Source organism: Panthera tigris, chromosome A2 (genome assembly GCF_018350195.1).
Source record: "Panthera tigris isolate Pti1 chromosome A2, P.tigris_Pti1_mat1.1, whole genome shotgun sequence".
NCBI lineage: Eukaryota > Metazoa > Chordata > Mammalia > Carnivora > Felidae > Panthera > Panthera tigris.
In genome coordinates, this window is record NC_056661.1 from 160,647,087 (window position 1) to 160,672,001 (window position 24,915).

The 24,915-nt window shown below is 51.8% G+C and overlaps 1 protein-coding gene across 9 annotated transcripts; it reads right to left on the reverse strand.

The window, feature by feature from the left end:
• Nucleotides 1-108: 108 nt before the first annotated feature.
• Nucleotides 109-24,805, reverse strand: ZNF746 (zinc finger protein 746). 9 transcript variants are annotated; one of them, XM_042974856.1, is made up of 8 exons: nt 24,743-24,788; nt 21,666-21,786; nt 21,120-21,419; nt 20,906-21,032; nt 19,773-19,886; nt 5,018-5,209; nt 4,402-4,527; nt 109-3,434 (listed from the first exon to the last, which is right to left on the reverse strand). In XM_042974856.1, the coding sequence occupies exons 2-8, from the start codon at nt 21,702-21,704 to the stop codon at nt 2,377-2,379; spliced, it is 1,956 nt and encodes a 651-aa protein (XP_042830790.1). In that variant the 5' UTR covers nt 21,705-21,786; nt 24,743-24,788; the 3' UTR covers nt 109-2,376. The 9 variants fall into 9 exon arrangements, with proteins under 9 accessions (XP_042830790.1, XP_042830824.1, XP_042830815.1 ...); XM_042974890.1 differs by lacking the exon at nt 21,666-21,786 and having other exon boundaries at nt 109-3,431; nt 20,906-20,987; nt 24,743-24,805; XM_042974881.1 differs by lacking the exon at nt 21,666-21,786 and having other exon boundaries at nt 20,906-20,987; nt 24,743-24,805.
• Between the last annotated feature and the right edge of the window lie 110 nt (nt 24,806-24,915).

The window sequence follows — 24,915 nt, forward strand, 5'->3', positions numbered from 1 at the left end:
AGCGGGGGAGGGCAGGGCTGCCGGTGAGGAGCGCGCTGCTACCGTCACCTCGACGCCACGGGACACCCACTCTCACTTTCGCCCCGTCCCACTCCCAGGCCCTCGTGGCAAGTTTCCGCAGATTTTATTGTACGTTTTCATTTTCTTAAAAAGACAAAGATCAAGATGAAAAAGACCGAACACACGAGATAAAACATTCACAACCGTTGGCTCTGGTTGTCGGGCGGCCTCCACCCCCGGACCAGGAACACAGCAGCCGCGGGCCCAGCAGAGGCACGAGCCGAGGAGAGAACAGCCGGCATCCCCTTTTCTCGGATGCTCTGCAGTTCTTCTCCCAGACCCGGTCTCACGCACCTCGCATCGCATTACATCAAGCCGGACGACACAAAGCAGGACTCTACTCTGAAGCAAAGTGACTGGGCGCGTTATGGTTTTCCCTCCATGGAGTCAGACTTCTCTGGGTTCTTCCACTCCTGGCTCTGAGGGCCGGAGGCCTCCCTGGGTCAGAGGTGACCACGTGTAGGAGGAGGGCGCCCAGGAAGCTGGCCACACGGCTCCCGTGGGAGGAGGGTCTAGAGGCATCAGTGCCCAAGACACAGGTCTAAGAATGGAACCCGCCAAGCCGTCTTGGTGCTGGTTAGGTTTTATTTTAACAGGATGTTTCCTCTTCATCCGTTTTTCAAAATATCAGTTATATCAATATTAGAAGTGTAAACGGGTACAAAATATACAGTACATAGAAACAATTTTCCGAACTAGACTATTGCCTAATAAAAGGACGCATGAGGAAGCGGACTGAAAGGAAGCCACGGTCTCTGGTTCCTCAGGGGGGAACAGGTTACCCGTTGGGGGCAAGGGGACCAGTGGCTGTGCCAACGAAACAGGAATGGACACTTGTGTGGTAGGGACAGCATTGCGGCAGAATCAAGAAACCTGGGCCGTTTCTAATTCTACCTCTACGATGTCAGAGGGGGAATGAACAAGCACTTGCCCCTCACGCAGCCTCAGACCTGCCACCTGGCACCCCCCCCCCCCCAACCTGCCGGGTGGGGAGAATGGGTGCACACTCCAGACAGGCCAGCAGAACCTTGACGCCTGATGATTTTGCTCGGCCAGCGGTGGTACAAATCTTAAGAGGGCAGCCGCGAGTACCTTCCCTCCCCCAAGCCGGTGGTGTTCCGGGACGACCAGCCTGTCTAATCCGTGGCCTTCCTCGACTGCTGGCACGAGGCCGCGCACTCCCGTGTGAGGCTGGGAGGGGTGCCCTTGGAGGAGTTTACTTCTTCATCTCTAACAACACTCGTCCCGCGTGCTTTACAAGGTCACAGTAATCAAATGAGACGCGATGTGAAAGCGTTCTGACAACGAAGAAACACTCAATACACAGAGCAAAGGAAAGAGAAGCATTTGGCTGGAGAGGAAAGCGGCCCCACATGGGGTTCGTGGGGTTCGGCAGGCCAGGCTTTGTTCCTGGCTCCGCCGGTAACTGAGGGTGAAAGGTTGGGCCTGCCCACCTCTGCCTCCTCTCCTGCGCAGCCCTAACACTGTGTTTTCAGGTGGCTCTCCTTTATGAGGCCCTGAGTCCCATAACAGGGTGACACCACCCAGATCCCTTGCCGTTAGGGGCGGCAGATGGCCCATAATGGGCCAGCACTTTGGGTGGGGGGACTTTTCAGATGGAGGGGCAAGCTGGGGAACGGGACTGGCTGCCGGCGGGCGCGTCCTTCTCCCTGCTGACTCTGACCCGTGGTGGGGGTTCCACACCCTGGAGGGGAGGGGTGATGGGAGGAGCTTGGAGCCCCAGGCCCAGACCTGCCCCATCCCCAGGCCGGCTTGGTGGCCAGGTGGGGCGGGGGTTTCTCAACTCTGCTGCGCCGGCACCCCCCACCGGCCCCTCCCTAGGAGTCAGCGGGGCCAGGGCAGGTCCGGGACCCTCCTCACCTGCGTCCCCAGCCGGCCAACTCACTGTCGGACTTGGTACGGTCACAGCCCACACAAACGCACGCTCCGGAAACCGAAAGTACACTATAAAGTTTAAACTGGTGCTACGACTATTTTCCAGCGTTTTCGTCAAGAATTTAAAAAAAAAAAAAAAAAAAAGTTTCCATAATTAAATTACTTAAAATTCTATGCTGCTCAGTTTCACAATCAGAGAATTCTACTTTGTTTAGAGGTGGAGGCCGGATCGTTTGATAGTTTCTCTCCCTCCAGCGATCAGTTCAGCGGCTGGGAAACCGGCTTCCCCGGGCTCCGTTCCCACCACCGCCCTGCCGCCTCCGAGTGCGGCTCTCCTTAGGCGCGCGGCCTGCAGCCGGGCCAGGGGACCGGGGCGCCCCCCCCACCCTCGCCAGCTCGGGCGGGGGAGGGCGGGGGGCGTCACAGGTCCGCGCCGTCGCTGGGTCCCAGGACGCTCAGGCCACAAGTCCAGTCGGTCACTAGGTCTGTGGAGGCCAAGGGTCCTTTGGAGGCCGGGCTCTTGAAGGGGTCCGGGGGCCCGGCCGGGAGGGGCGGGAGGGGCTGGCCGCGGGCCGGGCCCTTGGCCCCCGCCGCGTGGTTGCGCTGGTGCTTGCGCAGGTGGTCCTTGCGGATGAAGCTCTTGCCGCAGACCGTGCAGGTGAAGGGCCGCACGCCCGTGTGCGTTCGGTAGTGGTCGATGAGCTTGGAGCGCTCGGTGAAGCGCTTCTCGCACTCGGTGCAGGGGAACGGCCGCTCGCCCGTGTGCAGCATGCGGTGGCGGATGAGGTGCGCGGGGCGCGTGAAGCAGCGGCCGCACTCCCCGCACCGCAGCGCGCTGCCGTCCCGCGCGCCGCCGCCCGCCGCCCCCGGCGCCCCCTCGGGCGGCCCGCAGCTGCGCTGGTGCGCGCTCAGGCTCACCTGCAGCTGGAAGCTCTTCCCGCACGTGGCGCAGGTGAAGGGCCGCCCTCCCGGCGGGGCGGCGGGGTGCTTCTTCAGGCCCGGCTTGTGGCCGAAGCCCTTGGTCCGGCCGGGGTATTTACAGGGGTCGCCGAAGGGTCTCGGGGCCTGGCTGGGGTCCAGCACGGCCTCCCCGCTGTCGGGGGAGGTGTAGGGCACCCCCTCGGGCCCAGTCCTCGGGTTCAGGCCCACGGGGGGCTTACACCGGAAATTCCAGCCCCACCGGACCCCCCCAAAGAGCCAGTCCCCCGGCGGGGTCTCCTCCTGGGCCACCGCGGGGCTGAGCTCGCCCATGTCCCGCTCAGGCCGGGCGGGCTCTCTCAGCCCCAGCACAGGGTCCTGGCTGGGGAAGGAGCCGCCCTGGTTCTCCCAGGCTCCTTCCTGGACGGGACTAGGGAAAAACCTTGTGGCTTGGCCTGGTCCAAACAGGGTCCCGTGAGCCTCCAGGTCGGTAGGATGCACTGGCGTGGCCACCACCTCCTCTTCCTGGACTTCTGTTTTTATCACAATTTTGACATCTGCTGAGAAAGGCAGAAGGACCCGGTATCGTCGCGTCCCCGTACCTGCTTAAGGGAGGAGCCGATCCTTCCATCTGGCTGTTCAGATCCTTCCATCTGGCTGTTCGGCAGCTACTCCGCTCCACCATGACCGTGAGCCCTACTCTCCCAAGCCTCAGGATCCCGTTGGGCAGAGCACCCCCCCTCCCCCTACGCAGTCATGCGGGCCAAACCCTGGGCGAGGACCTTCACAGGTAAAGCAACCATGGCATTTGCTCACCCGGGTCCATTTTCATTTTCTCTTTGGTTATTAAGGCTACTCCTGAGTTCATCCTAAGGCTGACCACTGGTGGGCACGTTTGGAATGCAGCAAGCATTCTATGTGGCCAGCCGGCTAGTGAGAAAAATATTAGCCAAACAGTAAAACTGTGTTTGATTTTATATAAATGTACTTGATTCTCACATCCTGAAGTTTTATATCAGGGACCTGGGCTTTTAGCACAAATATGACAGGAATGAGGAAAGTAACAGATAACTGGCCTTCAAAACAGAAGTAAATGGAAAACTAATCCATAAGTTTGGTAGTCGTTCTTCCTGATCCTGGCCTTCGGAAGCCTGTCTTTGGTAGTGTTGATAGCTCACAAGCGGCTCCGGTCTGGTTTGGTTTTTCCCACGCCAGCAGAGAGCCAGGACGGCTGAGCCTGGGCAGGCGATACGTCCTTCTCAAGGGATCAGCTTTAACAGGGTTGACTGGTTAGGACCATATGTGAAAGGGACAGTCGGAAACACATACGCTCTCAAGAAAGGCTGTTCGAGCTTCAGAATTTGGAAGGAGATCAAGGACAGACTATAGAGTCCTAACGCCACAGACACCTAAAGGCCTGTTGGCTGAGAGGTCAGGGCAGTTCGGCAGTAAAATTGAGGGCCCTGGGCCGAGGCAGCCTTGCAGGCAGACGCGAGCCTTTCCCGCCCCCTCTCGGCCGCACCATACCTTCCGTGGAGGCTGCTGTGTTGAGCTTCAGTGTCCCATCCGAGCATGCTGAAGAAGGGTGGTGGGGAGGGAGGTCCGCCTGCCAGGAAGTGGGTGGGATCGTGGTGGAAAAGTTGGAGTGGACGCCTGCAGTGAGGACAGATCAGAGCCTGGGGGTTAGGGGAAGGAAGGGCAGGTGAGACCCTAAGATCCCACCTGGGCCTTTTTTGCAGGAGCGTAACCACCTCTCCTCTCCCGCACCCGGTTTTCTGTGGCCCCCTTCTCTGAGGCACCAGGAAGCTCGACATCACTGCTTATTTCGTGCAGGCCTCTGTAACGCGTGGCAGCTGGCAATTTGCCCCGGGGCGAGGGCAAGGCGAACAGGAGTGCAGTGGACCGAGGTCACACAGAGAGGCTCTGAGACGTAAGCACCACCAAACCCGGGGGGGAGGGGGGGGGGCACAAGGTATCATTAGGCACAGCCCCCTCCCTTCAGGGGGGAAAACTCCCCAGTGGGTCAGGCCGGATGTCCGAGATCTGGGAGGCCACAGCTCCACAGTGCTTCCAGGTCCTTTCCCACACCCTGCCATCAGCCCCCACACTTGTCCCTGTGTCTGCTTTAGCTGCGGCCACTCACCAGAGGCGGCATCTGTAGAGACGTCTCCTGCTCCGGAGTCCAGCTGGCTGAGGCCCCATGGCTCCTCCCCAATATCCGGCTGTCCGGCTGCCCAGGCCTCTACCCCCAGAGCCTGCTGCTCCTGGAGCTGGAGCTCGCCCTCCTGCTTGATCTGCATTAAGAGGTCAGGGGCAGGAACCGGGGGCCCCGAGCCTGAGAAAGGGAAAGTGCATGAACACACAGCATCAGGGCCCCTCGGCCCCGGTGGGGGACACACATCCAGCCAAGGAAATGGACACGGGCGCTTACAAGGCTCAGATGGCAAAAGAGCCTGGTGGGAACGGAAGGCCAGAGCAAGCAGGGGCAGCGGGGCCTTCTGGGCAAAGCGTGAAGTCACACGGTAGTGAGCATAGGGGAGGGTGGGAAGGGGTGAGGAATACGACTGTGAGTTCTTAGGGCTGGATCTTTGGTCCCTGGGGAAGGCCGCGCTGCTCTGGGGAGGTCCTGCTGTCACTCTTAACACAGAAATGTTACATAAAATGTAAGCCCGAGTATCCCCCCAAACCTTACCCCTCCGCCCCCCCCCCCGCACATGTATATGAGTGAGCATAAAACAAAGATTCCAGATGTAAGAATCAAAGAGCAAATGCAAAGTCAAATCAAGAGTTGGAACAGAGGCAGGTGACCCAGGGAGTTGTTGGAACAGGACACAGGCCTTGGAGGCTGGGCTTTGATGTCCAGGTGTGGCGAGACAGTGCTGAGCTGCCTGCGTGAAGCCAGGAGCCAGGAGGCTCTGTCCCTTCGGTGAGCTGGGAGCTGGAAATAACTCCATCCACCTGAGGGCGCTACAGGGAAGCCGCCACCTGTCTAGAGCCACGGGTGGGACAGCCACCCTAAGAAACGGGAATTTCCCCATGTCCACACCGAATTCATACTACCTACGTGGTGCAGAGACTCTAAGCTGAGAAATTCACAGAAACGCTGGCTGACCACCACGGCGCCCAGGCGGCCCCCCCCGCCCAGCACAGGCGATGCAAACCTGCCCATGGGGACACCCCCCCCCCAACTCAGGCCACAGGAGGTCCTATGAAAATAAATAAACTCAGGCCACAGGACGTCCTATAAAAATAAACTTACAAACCAGGAGAGCGGCCAAACAACACGAGAGTCGTGGCCAAACTCACTCCCAAGAACTACGGAAAAAAAGAAGCTGAAGGATATGGTGTCTTAAGTATCAGCGTGGGAGTTGACACAGCACAGCCTGTGCCCGAGGGTCACTGGTGCCAGGTCACACCACGGAGTGGCCCGGAAACCTCCAGGCCACGGTCCTGGTGGCCCCAAGGACCAGCAGAGGTGGACAGAGGGTCTCAGGATGACAGCATCTTAAACATCTTAAATCTTTCAGGGGATGCCTGGGTGGCTCAGTCGGTTAAGCATCTGACTCTTGGTTTCAGCTCAGGTCATGATCTCACGGTTCCTGAGATCGAGCCCCCTGTCGGGCTCTGTGCTGACAGCACGGAGCCTGCTTGGGATTCTCTCTCCCTCCCTCTCTCTCTACTCCTCCCTGGCTTGTGCCCACGCGTGCGAGCTCACTCTCCGTCTCTCTCAAAATAAATAAATAAAATTAAACATGACAAAAAAAAAATAAACACAGTTCTCAGACATTACTGAGCTCACAACTACAAATCACCACCTCAACCAGAAAAGCAGCTGCCTCAGTGGGTCAGCAGACCACACACTGCAGGATCTGCCCTGCAGAGATGTTAGGATACTGGAATTACCATACAGAATATGGACCTTAATATATTCGGAAAAATAAAAAGGGGAGCATCTGATGAGAGTATCAAAACTGATTACAGGAGGGGCGCCTGGGTGGCTCAGTCGGTTGGGTGTCTGACTTCAGCTCAGGTCATGATCTCACGGTTTCTGGGTTCAAGCCCCGCGTCAGGCTCTGTGCTGGTGGTGTGGAGCCTGCCTGGGATTCTACCTCTCTTTCCCTCTCTGCGCCTCCCCAGTTCATGCTTTCTCTCTCTCTCTCTCTCAAAAATAAAATAAACAAATGTTAAAAAAAATAGTAAAATAAAAAGAAACAGGTGGAATTAATTTTAACAATATATTTCACTTAACCCAATATATCCAAAATGTTCAGCATTTATGTATCTCATCTTTATAGTACTTTTTAAGTCACCAACAGCCACATGTGGCTAGTGCTCACCATGCTGGACATTTAAAAGGTAAAGATGATCGGACTAAAAATGAACAAGAAACCTAACTATATGCTGTTTGCAAAAGACACGCCTACAACAGAAGGCTGCAAAAGCAGTGTAAAAGAATCAGAGCCAGAATAAAGAAAATTTTTAAAAAGATGCAGTTATCCCATATCTGATGAAATAAAATAAAGGTTTTTTTCAATGTTTATTTTTTTTTTTAATTTTTTTTTTCAACGTTTTTTATTTATTTTTGGGACAGAGAGAGACAGAGCATGAACGGGGGAGGGGCAGAGAGAGAGGGAGACACAGAATCGGAAACAGGCTCCAGGCTCCGAGCCATCAGCCCAGAGCCCGACGCGGGGCTCGAACTCACAGACCGCGAGATCGTGACCTGGCTGAAGTCGGACGCTTAACCGACTGTGCCACCCAGGCGCCCCTCAATGTTTATTTTTAAGAGAGAGAGAGAGACAGACAGAACAAGAAGGGGAGGGCAGAGAGAGAAGGAGACACAGAATCCAAAGCAGGCTCCAGGCTCTGAGCTGTCAGCACAGAGCCCGACGTGGCGCTTGAACTCACAAACCACGAGATCATGACCTGCACCAAAGTCAGAGGCTTAACCGACTGAGCCACCCAGACATCCCAAAATAGAATTTTTTTTTTTTTTACTTTTTTTAAATGTTTATTTATTTTTGAGAGAGAGACACAGAGACAGAGCACAAGCAGGGGAGGGTCAGAGAGAGAGAGGGAGATGTAGAAACTGAAGCAGGCTCCAGACTCTGAGCTGTCAGCACAGAGCCCGACATGGGGCTCGAACTCACAAACTGTGACATCATGACCTGAGCCGAAGTTGGAAGCTTAACCAACTGAGCCACCCAGGTGCCCCATCGAAATAGAATTTAAAAAGAGAAATATTCACAGAAATAAAAAAAAAAAAAAGACCACTGTGCCAAGTTATATTGGCCAGAAAGAAAAACTAATTCTACATTTTTAATCTAATAACTTAGCTTTAAAATAATACAGCAAAACTCCAGAAGAAATAACTCCCAACTTCTCAGTGGAGTATTTCAACATACCTGTTTCTATAACTGATAAATCTAGCTGACTCAAGGTCATAGGATTCGAATACACTATTAACAAACCTGATCAAATGGACATGTAGAATCTAAAGACAAGGAAAACACAAGTTTTTTAAGCCACCCAGAGCAATAAGGAAAAATGAACACTTTCTAGACCATAAAGAAAACTTTAGTCAATTTTAAAATACTAATCTTTTAAACACTGATTTTGTAACTATAACATTAAGTTAGAAATCAATAACATATACCCCCCCAAACTCCCCATACCTACTAAAATTTAAAAATATCTGGGGCGCCTGGGGGACTCAGTAGGTTAAGCGATCGACTTTGGCTCAGATCATGATCTCACAGTTTGTGGGTTTGGGCTCCATGTTGGGCTCTGTGCTGACTGACAGCTCAGAGCCTGGAGCCTGCTTCGGATTCTGTGTCTCCCTCTCTCTCTCTACCCCTCCTCCACTCACACTCTGTCTGTCTGTCTCTCTCTCGAAAATAAACATAAAAAAAAAAAATCTATGTTTTCTAAATAATTCAAGACTCTAAGGAGAAATCACAATGAAAATTAGAAGATATTTGGAACCCAATGCTAACGAAAATATAATTTATCAAAATATGTGAGTTGCATCTACAATGGTACTTAGAGGGAATTTTATGACCTTGTATATTTATATTAAAAAAGAGAAGACGGGTTGAAAATTAAGGGTCAGGGCAAGATGCTGGAAAAGAAATGACATCCACAACAAAACCCCTTTAAAAACTAGAAGACAGGGATGCCTGGGTGGCCCAGCCAGTTGAGTCTGGCTCTTGATTTTGGCTCAGGTCACGATCTCACAGTTTGTGAGATTGAGCCCTGCATTGGGCTCTGTGCTGACAGTGTGGAGCCTGCTTAGGATTCTCTCTCTCTCTCTGACCCTCCCCCACTCGTGCACACACTCTCTCTCAAAATAGATAAACATTAAAAATAAAATAAATAAAAAGTAGAAGACAGGCAACAATACAAGAGCATAAATTAATAAAAGAGAAAACAAAGATAGAATACAGACAGCCAAAAGTTGGTTCTTTGAAGAGACTATTAAACCGTTACATCTATCAAGAAAAAAAGGAGAAAGCACTGATAACCGACATGAAGAATGGAAAAAGAACAGAATTATAAACACAGCAGAGATTAGAAGATGGTTTTATGAATGTTATTCCAAGTCATTTGGAAACTCTGGGGAGGTGGACAAATTTCTTAGAAAAACTAGAATTTGCTAAAACTGACTAAAAAGTGATAGAAAACCTGAATAGTCCTATCCCTATTAAAGAACTTCAGTCAGTAGACAAAAATCTCCCCCCACAAAGACCACTTGAGGCCCAGATGGCCTCACTGGTATTCTCTACTCAACATTCAAGGAACGGATAATTCCAATATTACACAAACGCTCTGAGAAAATAAAAACGGAGGGAATACGTCATAGCTTATATCAAAACCAGACAGTCTGAAAAAGTAAAATTACATAGGCCAGTTTCACTCATGAACAAAGATTCAAAAATCCTAAACAACTAGCATACTAAATCCAGAATCCAGCAATGTATATAAAGGTTCACGACTAAGTTAGGTTTATTCTCAGATCACGATTGATTCAACAATAGAAAATCACATAATTTGCCGTATTAGCAGGTTAAAGGAGGAAAAATCACATAATCATCTCAACAGACACCAGAATAGCATTCTATAAAAATTCAACATCTTTCCTTGTTAGAAATATCTCATCAATTGGAAATACGGGAAACTTCTTTAACTTCATAAAGGGTACTGATAAACAAAACCTTTAACAAACGTTAGACTCAATGTGAAAAGTTAATAAGCATTCTCTTTAAAATCATGAACCAAGGATACCTGCTATCGCCACTTTTATTTCAGCCTGCACAATAAGACAAGAGAAAAATTAGCCGTAAAGATTTGAAAGGAGACAAAACATTCTTATTACTCATAGATGATAGGATTATCTTTTCAGGAGATCTGAGAATCATCAGACAATTATTAGCAATGTTATTAGCATTAATGAGAATGTGAGCAAGGTTTTTAGGTGGAAATATCAGTAAATGAAATACAACTGTATTTTTGTACGCTTTCCAAAAGGGTTTTTTTTTTTTTAATTTTTTTAACGTTTATTTATTTTTGAGACAGAGAGAGACAGAGCATGAATGGGGGAGGGTCAGAGAGAGAGGGAGACACAGAATCTGAAACAGGCTCCAGGCTCTGAGCTGTCAGCACAGAGCCCGACGTGGGGCTCGAACTCATGGACCGCGAGATCATGACCTGAGCCCAAGTCAGACGCTTAACCAACTGAGCCACCCAGGTGCCCCTCAAAAGGGCTTTAAGGGAGCCTATCAACTACCATTTTTCTTCCCTGTCGTGGATCTTAACAGAGAAAATAAAACAAAAGAGGAAGTCAGGTGAGGGTAAACTGTTTTTATTACGTAATGATAGCTGAGGATTATCGTGCACAAGAGGGGTTCCTAGTACTGACTCTAGGACAGGAAGTCCCCTACCTGACCGCAGTGAAGGAACCTGTCCCCTGTGGGTGACCAGCTGCCCCAGGGGAGGAGGACGGACAGACAAGGACTGTAGTTGTCCAACCCTACTCCCAAACTCTCCAATGACAAGATATGTCCCTGGTGGGCCCCCTGGAGGGGATGCCTGGGGGCAGAGAGGGATGTCACATAACTGAGCCCCTGCGAGAGATAAAGTGCCTGGAGAGGAGTGTTTCCTGCCCCGCAGCCCCTAGCATACATCGGCAACAGACAGAAGAAGCATGTTAACAAAAGGCACCGCTGGTAATAATGATTTAAAAAAAATACAACGAAAGAGGTGCCCCTGGGTGGCTCAGTCGGTTAAGCATCTGACTCTTGATTTCAGCTCAGGTCACAATCTCACAGTTCATGGGTTCGAGCCCTGCATTGTTCTCTGCATCTCTCTCGCTCTCTCTGCTCCCGTCCCCCCCCAACTCATTCTTTCTCTCTCTCTCTCACAATAAATAAAACTTAAGAAAAATACAAGGGAAAAAACTAAAAAAAAAAAAAAAGAAAGAATAAAAATAAACACCAGGAACCTAGTAACATACCTAACAACAACAAAAACAAGATCTTTTGGGGGGAAAATACTAAAACTTCAATGAGAGAGTACAGACGAGCTGAACGGAGGGGCTTCAGGCATTCACAAATAACACGAATAACGGCAAAGGAGTCCGTTGTCTCCAATGGGCATAATAGACTGAGTGCAACTCCAACCACAATCTCAGCTGGATTTTTCACAGAACTTATTATAAGGCAATTGAGAAGCTGACCCCAAAGAACAAAGGAAAAGACCCGAAGCACTGGTGTGGAGGGACCAGGCTCCCGCCTCCCACCGCCAGGGAAATCCAGCCCCGACAGACTCAGCGCTTGAACGCGGAAGGCAGAACCTTTAGAAGAAAATGTGAGATGGTGTATCACAACCTCGAGGTAGGAAAGATTTCTTACTAGTTTATGACATAAAAAGAACAAACCAAAAAGGTAAAAACTAGTAAATCCCGGTACATTAAAATCAAAAGCATCTGTTCTTTAAAATATACCATGACCGGAGAAGGTATCGGCAATACACATACCTGACAAGAAGATTAATACTCAGAACGTGAAAGGAGCGCTTACAGATCGGTAAGTAAAGGGAAAACAACTTACAAGAGAAATGGACAACAGACATATTCAACACGCATTTCACAGAAGAGGAAAGGTAAGTGGCCTGGAAACGGGGGACGTGATGTGCAATCTCACTAATTAGGAAAATGCACGTGGTAAAATACGACTTTTAACCCGGTTCACTCCCACCAGATGGGCAGAAGCGAGGACGCAGGCATTTCCGGGGCTGGCGAGGATGAGGTGCCGCGGACGTCTGGGCGCCGCTGGCGGGTGCCTGGTGGCAGTGCCGCTTTGAACACTCAGACGTCACCTGGAAAAGTCGAACATGCATCTTTCCTAGGCCCCGGCAGTTCCACGGCCGGGTCTACACCTAGAGGAAGTTTTGCGCACGCGTAACGATGTTCCCAACATCACTGTTCCTAAAAGCAAAAAAGTTAGAAACAAGACAAACGCCCATCAGCAGAAGGAAAAAATGCTCTGTGTTATAGTCATAAGAGAGAAACCCATGAAGTGGTGAAAAGGAACGGACATCAGCTGTACCGCGTCAGCAGGGACGACGCTCAGAATCAAGGTCAAATGAAAGGATACAGATGTTATGATCTGTACCAAGTTCAACTTGAAGAATAGAGATGGTGTGGTGTCATTCAAAAAAGGTTCACAATGGCATTTAGGAATATACACATAAGGAATGAAAAATGTAAAGAAAACCAAGGGACTGGTCATATCTACTTCTGAATTTTCTGTTTATCTGTAAAAGGAAGGGAGGGGGATGGGATCAGAGAAGGACAATGGGGCCATGGAAGGTTCTGGCTGTGATCTATTTCTGATGCTGGGTATTGAGACTATGGGTGTTTACTATGATTCTCCAAGGGTCACACGGATTTTGTTCTGTATGTATTTGCTAATGTTATGTATGACACATGGTTACAATGTTTTAAAGAAACAAAACAATATTAAAAAAGAAAAAAAAAACCCATTTGATACAACATAATACTTGCTCACAATAGCTTTAGCCAGAAGTGGAAGGAAACTTCTATAAACTTTTAATAAGAGTACTATCGAAAGTCTATGGCAAAAACCATCCTTAACTGCTGAGACCTTCGAAGCACCTCACAGATAAGGATGCCAGCTATCTCTGAAACTGCTCGGCAATGTCCTAGCCAAACTGCTGGACGAGACAAATAAAGTTACAACAATTTAAAAAGAAGAGATAACTTTTGTGTGATCTGTGGAGGGTACAATTGCCTACATTAAAAAACAAAACAAAACAAACAAACAAACAAACAAAAAAACCCAAAAAACCATGAGAACCTAAACTGGCAAATCATTAGAATAAGAAAGTTGAGTAAAAGTTGTTTTTTACTTAAGAAAGTCAACAGCAGAGCTGTGTACCTGTGATAACTATTTAAACTGTAGGGAGGGGAGGGGAGGTGATGGGCATTGAAGAGGGCATCTTTTGGGATGAGCACTGGGTGTTGTATGGAAACTAATTTGACAATAAATTTCATATAATAAAAAAATGTAATTAATGTAAAAACCCCATTCACAATAGACACAACGATCAGAGAAAACTGAAGCCTTCTTCAAGCACACACAGAAGCCTTCGTTAAATGAGTCTTCCCATGGGTAGAGGGGCTCATATTGTAATAAGGGTAATTCTCCAGAAATGAAATTATACAGTAAATGCAATTCCAATCAGAATGCCAGCCAGGTTTTCTGAGAACTTGACATAAAGATTCTGAAACTCATATAGGAGAACAAAGGCCCAAGAAGAACAAAAGCCACGGAAAGTTCTGGAGAGCAAGTAGGGAAGGCTTAGTCTTCTAGGTACGAGGGCTTATTATGAAGCTAAAAAACAGTGCGTGTTGGCGTAGAGACCAAGACCCAAAAAACAGAATAAAGAGCCCAGAAAATGTGCCTGTGTGTATGGGAACCTGGTTCACGACTAAACTGGCAGTACAAATCATTGGAGAAAAGAAAGAATCCTCAGCAAACTTTGTTGGCAAATCAGATACCCTTGTGGGGAAAAACATTTTTCATTCTCCCTTGCAACCTACACGTATATTAATTCTTGATAAACACTTAAATGTGAAAAGCAAAACTCTCAAAGTTTTATAAGAAGGTAGAGGCGAATGTCCTTCTGACCTGGAATGAGGTAGGGAAGGCTATCTTAAGATAGTAAAAGCAGATCGTAAAGGAAGAAATGGGTAAGTTTGATTCGACCCAAAATCAAGACTTCTATACAAGGCACTACAAACTTAGAAGACCTGATACAGACTGGGAGATGTTTTGTAATGCAAATAACAGACAAAGGGTTAGTATCCAGAACCTATGTAAAGTCTGAATCGATAAGAGAGTGAAAACCAAAAAAAGACAATTTGCAAAGAAACCAAATAAACGTGAAAAGGAGGCTCCACCTCCCTAAGAGTGGGGGAAATGCAAATGAAAACGATGCCGTTCATTTCAACCTCCATCAGACTGGCGAGAGTCTCATGCTGAAAGTGGGCAAAGCTGTAAGAAAACAGGTACTCAGAACTGCTGAAGGGAGCGGGACACGCTGGTGTAACCATGGCAACAGCAGAGGTGTAGACAAGTGTGCCCTGTGATGCAGGGGTTCCTCTCCGGGTCTATTCCCCAGAGAGTCTGCGGCTCATGAACACAGAGAGACAGGTGTAAAACTGCCCACTGCAGCACCACTTGTGAGAGGGAAAAATCACACACAGCGGAAGTGCAAATCAACAGACCAGTGGATAATAAATTGTAATGCGGTTGCTTTGGGGATAGTAAGCATCTGTTAAAATGAATGGACTTGATCTATATGCATCAAGGGAGATAAACCTGAAATACTGAATATTGAGTGATAAATATAATGACATTGATATAACTTTCCAAAACCTGCAAAACCACATTGTATATGGTTTATGGCTACATATACACATAGTAGTTTTATTTTTTTAATTTTTTTTTTAAATTTTTTTTTAAACACTTTATTTATTTTTGAGACAGGGAGAGACAGAGCATGAACAGGGGAGGGTCAGAGACAGGGAGACACAGAATCTGAAACAGGCTCCAGGCTCTGAGCCATCAGCCCAGAGCCCGACGTGGGGCTCGAACTCATGGACCGTGAGATCATGACCTGAGCCGAAGTCGGCCGCTTAACCGACTGAGCCACCCAGGCGCCCCTACACATAGTAGTTTTAAATAAAAGTTTTAAAGTGGGATGGATGGGCAAAAGACATGAATAGACACTTTTCCAAAGACATCCAGATGGCTAACAGACACACGAAAAGATGCTCAACATCACTCATCATCAGGGAAATACAAATCAAAACCACGGTGAGATACCACCTCTCACCTGTCAGAATGGCTGACATTAACAACTCAGGCAACAACAGATGTTGGCGAGGATGCAGAGAAAGAGGAACCCTTTTACAATGCTGGTGGGAATGCGAGCTGGTGCAGCCACTCTGGAAAACAGTGTGGAGGTTCCTCAAAAAATTAAAAATAGAACTACCCTACGACCCAGCAATTGCACTACTAGGCATTTATCCACGGCATACAGGTGTGCTGTTTCGACACATACATCCCCATGTTTATAGCAGCACTATCGACAATAGCCAAAGGATGGAAAGAGCCCAAGTGTCCACTGACGGATGAATGGATAAAGAAGATGTGGTGTGTGTGTGTGTGTGTGTGTGTGTGTATACATATATATACACATATGTACATATACATACACACATACATACATATATAAATGGAGTATTACTCGGCAATCAAAAAGAATGAAATCTTGCCATTTGCAACTATGTGGATGGAACTAGAATGTATTATGCAAATGAAGTAAGTCAGAGAAAGACAAATATCATATGATTTCACTCCTATGTGGAATTTAAGATACAAAACAGATGAACATAAGGGAAGGGAAGCAAAAATAAGATAAAAACAGAGAGGGAGACAAACCATAAGAGACTCTTAAATATGGAGAACAAACTGAGGGTTGCTGGAGGGGAGGTGGGTGGGGGGATGGGCTAAACGGGGGATGGGCATTAAGGAGGGTCCTTGTTAGGATGAGCACTGGGTGCTATATGTAAGTGACGGATCAGTAAATTCTATTCCTGAAATCATTATTACACTGTACGTTAACTAGCTTGGCTTTAAATGAAAAACAAAAAATAATACAAAACATAAAATGTGGATGGAAAGGATAAACACCAACTTTAGGACAACTGGTTACCATAGGGAGGAGTGAGTCTAGGAAATCTAACAAGGAATTTAACACACATATTTTAACACGCAGATATTTTAAATTACATAACACCACAGACACTCAACAAATAACTGTTGAACTCCTACTCTGTGCTAGGCGGTATTCTAGGTGCCTGTAATGATCATATGAAGAAAAGACATACAGGTTCTTGTCCTCGTGAAATTTACTGGCCATACATAAATCTGTAAACATGAAATCCATAATCTCTCTCTATGTGAAATACATATAATATCTGTATCTCCATCAATTCGGTAAATATGAACTATATATAACAATCTAGAAATATACATAATAGATGACACCATCTGCTACGGAACAAACCAAAGCAGGAGAAGGAGACTGGAAATTCTGGGGGGGGGGGGGGGGGAGAGGCCACAATTTTCAACAAGCAGAGACCCAAAGGAGGTAAAGGGTGGAGCTGGGAAGCATCCGAGGGGCATTCCTGGCAAGTGCAAAGGCTTGGAGCCTGGAGCAGCCTGCGGTGTCGGGGGAAAACGAGGACGGTGTGGCTGGAACAGAGGGAGCGGGACATAGAGAAATGAGCCAGAGTCTCTGAGTCAGTGGGAAGCCGGTAAGGGGTTGTGAACAGAAGAGTGTAGGACTTGCTCTGGGGGCTTAAGGCAGGAGCAGGTATGCTGGTCGGAAGGTGACCGCAGGAGACGATGGCCTCAGGGTAGAGGCGGGACGGCACTCTGCACAAGTCTGAAGGGGGTGCCAGCTACTAGGATTTCCCGATGGATGTGGGTGTGAGAAAGCGTTGGGCTGACTCCTGGGTCCTGGCCTGCACCCGCAGGGTGGACAGCTGTCTATTGTGGCAGGCGAGAGGAAGACGTGTCTGGTGGGGGGGGGGGGGGGGAGGAGGTGGAGCTCAGCGGGGTGCGCAGAATTGAGGGAGGGGCGAGGCAAGAGGCACACCGGCGGCACGTGGAGCTCTCAGAGCCACTGCTGGGATGGCAGAGCAGGGGCACGGGTGGAGGTGGGAGGGCACCCCAACGGTTCAAGGTCAGAAAGAATACCAGGAATAGCACAGGAAAGGTGTTAAGTGAGGCAGGAGGAAACCAGGAGGAAACCAGGAAGGTTTCCTGTCAAAGAAGTGAATCTGGGAAGAGAGTGATCAGTGGTGACAAATGTCCCAAATGGGTCTGGTAAGACCAGACCCGCAACGCCACGAGGGTCCCTGGTGGTCTTGCCAGGCATGTTGATGGAAGGGCTTCGAGAGCAGGAAGAGGAGTGGGAGAAAGCGGGCGCTGGAGGACAGCGACTGTGGGCAGTGTGACACGAGGAGGGCAGAAGTGGGACGGCCGGGCTGTGGGGTCAAAAGCGGTCTGTTTCCAAATCGGGCATCCGACAGCAGGGGCAGATGCTGGTGGGAAGGATGAGGGGAGGTGGCCAGACTGGATCTAGTGTCCAGCAGAGGCAGGCCTTTGGCGGGAGGGATGGCCGCAGCAGCGAACACAGAGAACGGGGCACAGGTGAGGCAGACAGGCTGCCGGGGTGGGAGGGCCACGAGGTTTGTTTCTTTTTGTTTCAAACGGTATTTTTTCAACATGAAAATCCTTCTAAGTCCGGGAGCCAAACAAAGAACAGACGGTGAGTGATCCGGCCTGCGGGCCACGGTTCGCCAACCTCTGGGCAACTGAGTGGACCAAGGAGACACCGTGCGACCCCGGAGCAGTGCTGAAGCCCCCGGGTTGCAGGTGAGGAAGAGAAGGCTCATGGGGTTTTCTGCAGCCACATGCAGCTGCGTGGGAACAGGTGCACCACAGGCAGATGGATCCAACCAGGATTATAGTTCTGCCAGGTGAACACACAAGAGGCGTGACGGGGGGATGACGCCAGCGGACCAGAGCCCGGGCTGGGCAAAGAGGAACTGAGGACTAGCTGGGCAGTGGAAGGGCCAGATGCTGGGGTCAGGGTACCGGGCAGAGCCATCTGCAAGGACAGGAGGAGCACTAGGGCGCCGGGTTCAAGTCAAGAAGATGGGAGGGCTGCCTCAGGGGCAGGACCTCCGGGTGGGTGGTGGAGAGCGAGTGGAGGGTGGGGGCAAAGGAACAGAGAGGCTGCGGTGCTCAGAGCGTCATCCTGGGGACGTGCCATCGCTAGCAATGCTGGCAGGGGCGGAGACGAGGTCTGCGGAAGGCGGTAGGGAGACGGGAGGCGTCTGATTGAAAGGTGGGGGTTTGCAGGGAGGAGGGGAGACCAGCACAGAGGCAACATGGAGGCGCAGGGACACCAGTGCCTTCCGGGCCGGGGCTGAGCGGGACGCGGGACGCGGGACGCGGGGCAGGGGCGGGCAGCAGCGAATGCAGGGCCCGGGGAAGCCATCCGAGCAAGAATGGGTGGGGACGCTCCGGGAAGAGCGTGAAGATCTGAGGTCTTGCTGGGGACGGAGTCCCCACGAAGCAGGGCGGGAGAATTTAGGAACTGAAGCGGAGACGAGGTCTGTCGAGGGCATGCCCAGCCCAGAAGGGGTGAGGAGCGAGTGGGGGCCCGCCGGCAGCCACGGTGTTTCCGGGGCCCCTCTTCCCTCTCATCGATGACGGGGTGGAAACCAGAGAGGCCCCCGCGTAGATGTTATAAGGAAAATGAACAAACCCACGGTGGGCCTCCCCCGCGGGCTAGGAAGCCGGGCAGGTGTCCGGTCCCTCTTCTCCAGCCACATGGCGCCCTGCCCAGTCACGCCGCTGTGTTCCACTTCCAGCTCTGCCCTTGGCACCTAGCAAGGACTCAGGGGCCGTCCGTGGGGCCGCCCGGGGAACCGAACTGGTGAATGCTTTCCCGACACCCCTACGCACCGCCTGCTCTGGCCGGGCGAAACTCTAATTGTGATAGAGCAGCAAACAGGGAAAACACATTTCATTAATCACAGATTAAACAGGCAGACTTTTCAGTAACGTAGGGGTTCGGGCCACAGGGGATCCTGAGGCAGGTGGGACAGACGAGGCTGTTCTGTGGAGAAAGCAGGCTCGAGCCTGCACAGGTGGGGTCTCCCGGTCAGTGAGGGACTGTCACCCCTTACACCTGTCTGGGGCATCACGCTGGTGATCAGGCTCTTCTCACGCATCCACCTGTCCTTTCTTTAACTCTCAAAGGTGCTGACTGGCTCCAGGAAAAGCTGAGACCGTGGCCCAGGGTGTCCAGATTCACCTTAAATAAATCTGTGGTTCTAATCACGTTGAAACATGGGACCGGCCGATGAGATCGGCTCTTGGACGGGGGTAAGGCTGGCTTTTCATAAAACTGAGAAAGAATTTTTGTCTTCGACACACTCCTACCTTCCCTCTCAGTGACTTCTTCCCTCTTCCCCTAATTCCGGGCCCTGGCTCTATCTGTCTTCTGGAAAGCTAGGTTTCCTGCCTGTTTCCCCGCTGGGAAGTATTCCTGGAGTGTTTGTTGAACAGGCTGTTGGTCATAACTCAACTATTAAAAAACAGATTTAAAACATTCGAGGCTGAGGTTTCTCCTTGGCTCTTCCTGGAAAGAAAGTCATGCCCTCCCTGGCCCTCTACTTTCCCGTTCCCACCTGATTGCCTGGCGTCCCTGGCCTTCTCTCAGCCCCTCACCTGGACTCGGGTCCACAGGAACATCTGGAACCTTCGGGGCGGTGCGACGCCAGCTGCACGGCTCCTTCCCCTGTTCGGTCTGGGAGAGGACCTCAGGCTTGGAGATGGCGTAGTCTGAGGAAAGATAGGAAGGTTAGCTTTTGCCACGTGGTTCCATTCAGAGCTGGGGAAAGGCAGCCTGGGAATCCAAGAATGGCAAAGAAACGAAATTTCTAGATTAGTAAAGAGTCCTGGTTCTCAACATGGGCAATTTTGTCTCCTAGGGGACATCTGGCAGTCTGGGAGACATTTTTATTTTAATTAAAAAACTTTTTTTGTAACGTTTATTCATTTTTTGAGAGAGAGAGAGAGAGAGAGAGAGAGAGAGAGAGAGAGAGAGAGAGAGAGGGGGAGGGGCAGAGAGAGGAGACACAGAATCCGAAGCAGGCTCCAGAATCTGAGCTATCAGCACAGAGCCCAATGCGGGCCTCGAACCCACGAACCGTGAGATCGTGACCTGAGCCGAAGTCAGACGCTCACTGAACCACCCAGTCGCCTCCCTTCAAGCTAAAATCTAACATCACACTTGCGCCTGTTCCCATCCGCACTGAGCGTGCCTTATTGCCTTCAGGTCTGGGTCACGCAGAAACCATCCCAAGAGGAAAGAAGCCCAGGAAGAAACAGCCTCTTGGGATTACCCCATGTGGAGAGTGACAGGGGCCCTGGGAGTCTGTGGGGGCAGAGGGGAAGCAAGGTCTGCCCGTATTGTCCACTAAACTGGAGGAGTGTCACCATCAAGGCCACACGTCCCAGTAAGAGAAGGCTAAAAGAAAGTGGATCGATTCCTTCCCGGACCCGAGAACGGTCAGAGGTTTTACACTCTGTCTCAGCAGGACAGAGACGTCCATGCTCCATGCCTGCTTAAGAGAAACACCACCACGCCTCTCTGTCCGGCCACCCGCGAACTTCGCTGGCTAGAGGAAGCTTTCCACTCAGTCACCCGGTGCTCCTCTACGGTGAGAGGAGGTAACACCTGGCATGGTCAAAGCTTCTAGTGATTTACGCACCCTTGTGGTGAAGCCCGCCTGCACGAGGAGAGAGGTTTGGGGACACTCAAAATCACATTTAGCAGAAAACTGAGCATCGCGCCTTACCCAGGGACACCAGCGTCTCGTAGTTGCCCCGCATCACGTGCTTGTAGAGCTCCTTCTGCCACTCGTCCAGCTTGCCCCACTCCTGCTCAGAGAAATACACGGCCACGTCATCAAAGGTCACGGGCACCTGGAACCACAAGCACCACGTGCGCTCACCCACACGCTTACGGGCACGGCCCCGCGCGCTGTCCCACCCCCGGTGCCCGAGGGATACCTTGGGGGCCTCCCCCTTGCCGCCCGGGGGCAGCCGCAGGATCCAGAAGTTCCTGTTTCTCAGCAGGTTCTCCATGTTCTCCAGCCGCCTCTGCAGCAGCCCGTACTCCTGCAGCAGGGTCCCCAGCACGGCCCACTTGCCCTCCAGCTGGTTCCCGAACTCCACGGCCGTCTTCTCGCAGTCTGCCAGCTTCTTCTCGGCCATCCCAGTTCGACCTTCGAGGGACAGCAGGCGGGCAGCCTGCGACTCGATCTTCCTCTCCATGGCCTGAATTGTGGCTGCCATTGTCCACGGAGAAATCTTTCGGAAACAAGGAGAAGTCCACCATCATCCGTGCTGTCCACCGTGTGCCTTGAGCCCATCTCTGCTAGGGGTGGGGGGGCTGGGCCGGGGATGGGGGTGGGGGGGTGTGTGCGGAGCACAAAGGGAAAGCGGGGACGCCCTGTGCCACACGCCAGATCGCGGCCTGGTGATCGGCTCCTCTGGGGGACTCAGACACCACGGCTGTTTGGGCTGGCGCCTTCCCTCCGGGCCTCTGTAGCACACCTTGCACACCCGGATCCCAGCGTTCACCGCCCTGCCCATTCATCTGCATCTGCCTGCGGGGGCTCTCTGGAGCATCTTCCACAGCACAGTGCGCGGCCCGCAGAAGGCGCTCAGTGCAGTTCTGCTAAGAAACAGTGACTTAGCCCTGCTGGCTCATTTCAGCGCATAAATAGTAAACTGCAGATTTACTAGAGCCCAGCCTGCACTTCCTACCGTAATCGCACAGGAACTGTCTACTGATGATGACCTAGCAACACACACACACACACACACACACACACACACACACACACACAAACAAAAAACAGCTGGTTCACTGAACCGGCACAAACATGAGCATTGCTCAACTGCCTTTTTTTTTTTTTTTAAAGTATCTCGTGTCTCTCTCTCTCTTTTTTTTTTTTTAATTTTTTTTTAATGTTTATTTTTGAGAGAGTCAGAGCACAAGTGGGGGAGGGACAGAGACAGAGGGAAACACAGACTCCAAGGCAGGCTCCAGGCTCTGAGCTGTCAGCACGGAGCCCGACGCGGGGCTCGAACCCACCAGCTGGGAGATCGTGACCTGAACCGAAGTTGGACACTTAACTGACTGAGCCACCCAGGCACCCCTCATGTCTCACTCTAATAAACATAAAAATCAAACAGCTAATTCCTCTCCCTCCAGTGCAATCTGATTTTGTCCCCTTCCCAACTGCTCCTCCTTAAACTAATAAAAACCGCCGTTAACTGCAAATCTCCACCAGCCAAGAGTTAGACTTTTTGACACAGGTGGCATTGGTGGGTCAAGGGGTCAAAAGCAACACAGGTCCCCTGGGTCCCTGGAGAGTCTGATTTTGTCACTCGTGGTATCCAGCCCCTCCCAAAGGGAGAATTAGTCTCAGACATTTTTGTAGTCACCCCAGAATCAATGACACACCTGACAGATTGGGGAAGAAGGTAAAAACATGCCATGAGGTTAGACTTTTATATATACGATAACCGTCATAAGGCTTGCCCCAAGCAGTGACTTCCCTGTTGCTGGAAAGTTCGCATGGTAGCCTGAATGACCTGATTGGCAGCTGGGGACCCTGAGGAAAGGGCTCATTTTGCTTTGGGTACGGGCTGAACCACCCGACTGACCCACATCTGAAGGTGGGACCAGCCGGTCAGGGAGGAGGTTTAGGTATTTGTGCCTCCTTCTGGTGGTGCCTGAGGACGGACGGCTCCTTACAACGTTCTGGAAACCAGTCCTCAACAAATGGTCGGTGCCTAGTAGGAACGAGGGCTCCTTTGGAGAAAGTCACTGAGAACAACATGGGTGGACACTTCAGATAATAGGGAGAGGAGGAGAGTGTGAGCAGTGATGGGGGGCGTGGGGGGGGACTGTCAAGCACCCTCAGTGCTTCTGTGGCTGTTAGGAGGCCATACCAGATGACCTCTGACCTGAAGAAGGGCTTCACCTGGGTCTCAGAGGATGGGGAGGAGCTGGAGAGGCAGAGAACCATTGGAGGGAAGGTGGATGTGGGCGGGACTCTAGCTCTCAAGGGGTAGGTGTTTCTGCCTCCAGGCTACAGGGACTGAACTGGGCTGGCACCTTGGGCCACCCTCCATGACGGCGACCATCCCTTCCCTTGCCCACGTGTCCTTTCTGATCAACCACTGCCATCTGACCCCAGCCTCCCAAGAGTTTGCTCCAGAAGCATCCACTCACTTCATCACCTGGCTCCCCAGCTCCTGAAATCCTACTCGGCATCTCAGTCACTTGACTGCCATTATCCCAATCTTTGCGTTGCAGGAAAAGGACATCTGTGTAAACTACTTTACGACCAGCAAGGCACAGTTTTCTTACATTTTAATGGGGCAGGGAGCCCCATATGAGGGCTTCAGACTATTTAGTGGGAGGTGGTGACTGTTTGTGCTCAGGCCCAGCTCCTTACTGAACGGTGGGTGGATAATATGGGGCTGTCCTCAGACTCCTGCCAGGGAAGCGGAAAGTCCATGCTTCAGGGGAGCGGATGGTAAGAGAACTCCAAATCCTTCAAGGAATTCCCACCCATATGATGAAGTCCAGGCATCAAAACCCCTTCCAACCCTTCCTGCAGCCTTCTCTCCCACTGCCTCCCTACCAAAACCGTCTTCTGGCGCAGGGGGCTGCCTTCTGGTCCTTGAACATGCCCCCCCCCCCCCACCGCTTTCTCTCTGTGCTCCAGCCCACCTCCCGACCTGGAAAGCTCCACTGGTCCGCCCAGCCTGATGAAATCCTAGCCTTCCCTAAAAGCCCAGCTCAAATCACAGAAGCACAAGCCAGGGAGGGGTGCCAGTCCCTCCCTCTCCTTCCCCTGCACTCCCACAGCCCCTTTCTACTTCAATGCAGGAACCACTCACCTCTTTCTGTTTTGCATCCTTAACACCAGTGTACCTGTCTGCTTCCCCCAAAACACAATGCGGCCCCGAAAACGGAGCAACTGTGTCTTTTCACACACTTTCTAGCTGTGCGATCCCAGGCAAGTTAACTTCTCCAGGCCTCGGGTTTTTCTTTTGTATGACAGAAGGAGCACCTACCCCACAGGTTTGTTGTGAGGACAAAATAATGCCTAACAGGGCTGGTGCCTGCCTGCTTCTACGAGAGGGAGCAGCTGTCTTCCGCCCCGACCTCGATGGAGCCGGGCACTCGGTGTGCGCGCCATCCAAGCCGCTTCGGACGCCTCCCAGGTGCCACCAGGCCGCTGGGGGGAGCTGGGGGGTAGGGAGCGCCGAGGCAGAGCGGTGGGGAGAGAAAGGAGCCGCGGGGTGGGGGGCGCGGAGATGGAGGGGCCGGCGGATGGGGCGGGGGCAGGAAGCCGCGGAGGGCTGCAGGAACTCGGCGTGCGGCGGCCTCCGCTGCGGGGACGGTCGGTTCCGCCCTGCTCAGGCTCGGCCGCGGATGGGGGGGCCCGGCCGGCGGGCGCCGTAGGCCCCGGCGGACCCCGCGCCCCGCTCGCCGGAGCCCAGGCACGGAGGCCCGGCCCGGCCCAGGGAGCCCCTCCCCAGGGCCTGCGGCGCCGTGTGCTGGGCCCGGGCCCCGAGTCCGCGCGTCGGTGCGCGCGGGCCGCCCTTACCGGAGCCGCGGCCGCCTCGGCCATGGCCGTGCGCTGTCCGGCCCGGCCCGGAGGAAGTCGCCGCCGCCGCCGCCGCCGCCGCCGCCGCCGCCGCCGCGCGCGGCTCCACGCAGGCCGGCCCCCGGCCTCTCCGCAGGCGGCGCCCGCCCGGCCCTGCCCTGCCTTCTCCGCCC